Source organism: Phacochoerus africanus, chromosome 4, assembly GCF_016906955.1.
Source record: "Phacochoerus africanus isolate WHEZ1 chromosome 4, ROS_Pafr_v1, whole genome shotgun sequence".
Lineage (NCBI taxonomy): Eukaryota > Metazoa > Chordata > Mammalia > Artiodactyla > Suidae > Phacochoerus > Phacochoerus africanus.
In genome coordinates, this window is record NC_062547.1 from 82,681,326 (window position 1) to 82,684,777 (window position 3,452).

A 3,452-nucleotide genomic window follows, 5' to 3' on the forward strand; every position below is an offset into this window, starting at 1 on the left:
TTTATGCAACTACTGGAATCCTTTCTGCCAAGAAAATAGCTTTATATACTAGCGTTTTCAACTTATTTTACATATGTAAATATTTTCTTATTCCGACTTTAAAGCCATTTAACTGATGATCATCTCTATTAAATTCTTTCTAATAAATTTTAATCTAAAAATTACCTACTTGCTCATGTTACTTCCATTACAATATGTTATGGTGCAGAGTTTTTACAAATATATACAATATTATGCTCAAAAGTGAGTGGAAATTAAATGAAGTGGGAAGATCCAAAATGTAATTACTATAAAGATATCTTAGAGTAATGGCAGCTTCCATTTTAAATAGACTCCATGAGCTTCAAAATGGAATAGAGTAAGTTTTGAAAAGGTATATCAAAGTAACCATTATTTCTAGTTATTTAAAAATAATTTCTGATCTCCTGCAATGGTTTTGACTTAGAAAGAATGAAAAATCACAGCACGATACTTTTGTTAAATTCTCTTTGAAAATATTATTTTTCTGTTCTATAATGGGTTCCTACTTATCTCACAAGGAAACTTTTTTTAACAGAAAAGAAAATAAACTAAGAAGGGGACGACTGAAGCCAATTCTTTTGGTGGATTTTCTTTGAAAATTAAGCATTTATTTCTGAAAAAAAAAAGTGTAAAAATCTTACATTAGAATGGTACAATAATAATTGCCAGTAAAATTTACAATACTCCTTGTAAAGAATACGCAGTAAGTACAAAATAAAAATTCCGCATGTCTGTTATGATACAAAACACAGGTTAAAGTAAGAAATGATCATTTTGACTTTTTTCCTTGTGTAAACATGTTCGTTAATCATTTTTTCCTTTTCATGAAAAAGTACACCAGACAAGTGTCCTCAAATGAAAAACTATTGCCTCTCTGGCATTCTTCGGGACCCTTACTATTTTTGTATTATTCTTCTTTTGAACATTACTGATTTTCTCTTTTTAAACTCGGGGACCTGAAACTCTCTAGACCTCAAAAAGGCTTAGACTTTTTAAAAAATTTCCCAAAGTCAAGGAAGCCCCTTGTGCCTGGACAGGGCGGTCCCCACCATCACCCTCTTCCTCCCCACCCCAGGCTGCAGGGCCGCAGCAAAGGGCGAGTTTGCATAAATACAGGGACCCGAAGAGCGCGCCCGAGCAGTTGCCCTACAGAGTCTCATCTGAGAATCCAAAGCTGCGAAAATGGGGGCGCGAGGTAGGGAGGGTCCGCGCCGGGAGGAGGGAACAAAACACAAAACACCCAGATGAAAAAAGGAGCTGGGATTCCTACCTTCTCTTTCTCAAGCGCGCTAACATAGCGTTATTAACAATTTGAGATCCTAGCAGTAAAGTTCTCGACACTGGACAAGGCAGTCCCTTGGTGCAGAGTCCCCAGGGCGGCCGACGAGGAGACTGAGGAGGCGGCTGCCGCCGCGGCAGCCACGAGGGAGCGGGTGAGCGCAGCGGCCGGGCCCACTGCCGCTTGAGCCGCGCAGCCGCCGCCGGCTGACCCGGGCGCCGGCGCGGACGGCGTCGCAGGCGAGGGGGAGGGCGAGGCCTGCACGGCGACGGCGGCCTGCGCGGCGGCGGCGGCGGCGGCTGGGCCCAGGCTGCCCCCGATGATGCTCTCTATGGAGAAGGGCGAACGCGTCAGCGCCGAGGCGCCCGGGCCGCCCGCCTTGGCCGCCGAGGCCTGCAGGGGGCCGGGCAGGGCGGCGCCAAGCGGGTGCGGCCGGTAGCCGAAGGCGGTCCGGGCCAGCTCGGCAGCCGCCCCGTGCGGTGGCGGAGGCGGTGGGGGTGAGTGCGGGTGGAAGGCGGCGGCGGCAGCCGCAGCCGCGGCGAAGAGGGCGGAGGGCGGCGGGTAGGGTGGCAGCTGAAGGCCGTAGCCGCAACCGTAGGGGCCGTAGCCGTACGCGTGCGGGGGCGGTGGGGGCGCCGGCGGGAAGAGCGCGGCGGCTGCCGCTGGGTCCCCCGCGCCCCCAGCGCTCCCCGCGCTGCGCAGCAGCAGTGACTCCGCGGCGGCGGCGTTGGGCGGGAGCAGCGGTTGCCGCTTGAAGCGCTTCCTCCGGCGCAGGAAGCTGCCGTTGTCGAACATGTCGGCGGACTCGGGGTCGAGCGTCCAGTAGTTGCCTTTGCCAGGGTTGCCGGGCTCGCGGGGGATCTTGACGAAGCAGTCATTGAGCGAGAGGTTGTGGCGGATGCTGTTTTGCCAGGCAGGGAACTTCTCCCGGTAGTAGGGGAAGCGGCCGCTGATGAACTCGCAGATCTCGCTCAGCGTCAGCCGTTTCTTGGGGCTCTGCAGGATGGCCATGGTGATGAGCGCGATGTACGAGTACGGCGGCTTCACCAGGGGGTTCTTGGCGCCGCCGCCAGCGCTCACCCCGCCGCTGCCGCCAGCGCCCGCGCTGCCGCCGCCACCAGCCCCGGCCCCTGCCACAGGGGCCGGGCCCAGGGGAGCCGGGGAGCCACCTGTTCGCGGGGCCAGCAGGATGTCATCGTCGTCGTCCTCCTCCTCCAGGTCCTCTAGCTCGTCTTCCCCGGCGTACGAGCGGCGCCGCCGCCGCCGCCGCTGCGCGGGGACAGCCAGCCGAGGCCCACCACCGCTGCCCTCGTCGTCGTCCTCCTCTTCCTCATCGTCTTCGTCCTCGCCCTCCCCCACCACGTCGATGTCTGTCTCCTCGGCGAGGCCTGAGGCATCGGACATCTCCGTGCTCAGGGTCATAGCTGTGGTTTGGCGGCGGCGAGGCGGCCCATAGGGGCGCCGGGCTCCCGGCTCCCGCCGCGTCCCAGCCTAGGTCCCGGGCGGCGGGCCTGGCCCGGGGGCGCCACGCTGGGGCGGGGGAGGGGGGGGGGCGCCGCCGCTGCTCAAGCTGCGCCGGGGTAGCCCGGTGGCGGCCGAGGCTGGCGCTGCGACTTTGTAACTCCTGCGCCGCTGCGGTAGACCCACGATCTCCGCGCTCCTTTGGCTCCCTGCGCACCCGGCCGGGGCGGGGGACTTGACTTTCCTCTCTCCCGGCGCCCCTCGCCGGGTCAGTGGAGGAGGGGGGGGCGGGGCCCCAGGCGAGCAAGTCAAAAGCGTCGGGAGCCCGGGAGCTTGCGGGACGTTTGAGAGTCTAGGGACAGAGCTCGGCGAGGAGAGGGCTGAGTCCAGGAGAGGGCGGACCTTTCCTCGGCTTATAGCAGAAGGAAGCCTGTCACATGGTGTGCACGTCAGAGCCCTACCGAGGCCAGGGAAAGAAAGCCTAGAAAATCAGCCCAGCTCGGGAGAGAAAGTTCACCCGTAGGAGAGCAGCGACTGAGAAGAGGGGGGAGGAGACAGGACCCCACCATTCCTCGCCAAAGGGGCTGAGACCGGCTCGCACTCCGCGGTGGTCTGACCGAGGGCCGCTGCACGGGTTAGTGTTCCCGTCTCCTCCTCTTCAGTTAGCCCTCAAGCCTAACTTCAGCAGAAG

At 57.8% G+C, this 3,452-nt stretch overlaps 1 protein-coding gene across 1 annotated transcript; it reads right to left on the reverse strand.

Annotated features, from left to right (window-relative positions):
• Positions 1 to 603: 603 nt before the first annotated feature.
• Positions 604 to 3,210, reverse strand: FOXD1 (forkhead box D1). The gene has a single exon (XM_047774465.1). It carries the CDS (start codon positions 2,720 to 2,722, stop codon positions 1,325 to 1,327), a length of 1,398 nt encoding a protein of 465 aa, XP_047630421.1. The 5' UTR covers positions 2,723 to 3,210; the 3' UTR covers positions 604 to 1,324.
• Positions 3,211 to 3,452: the final 242 nt, after the last annotated feature.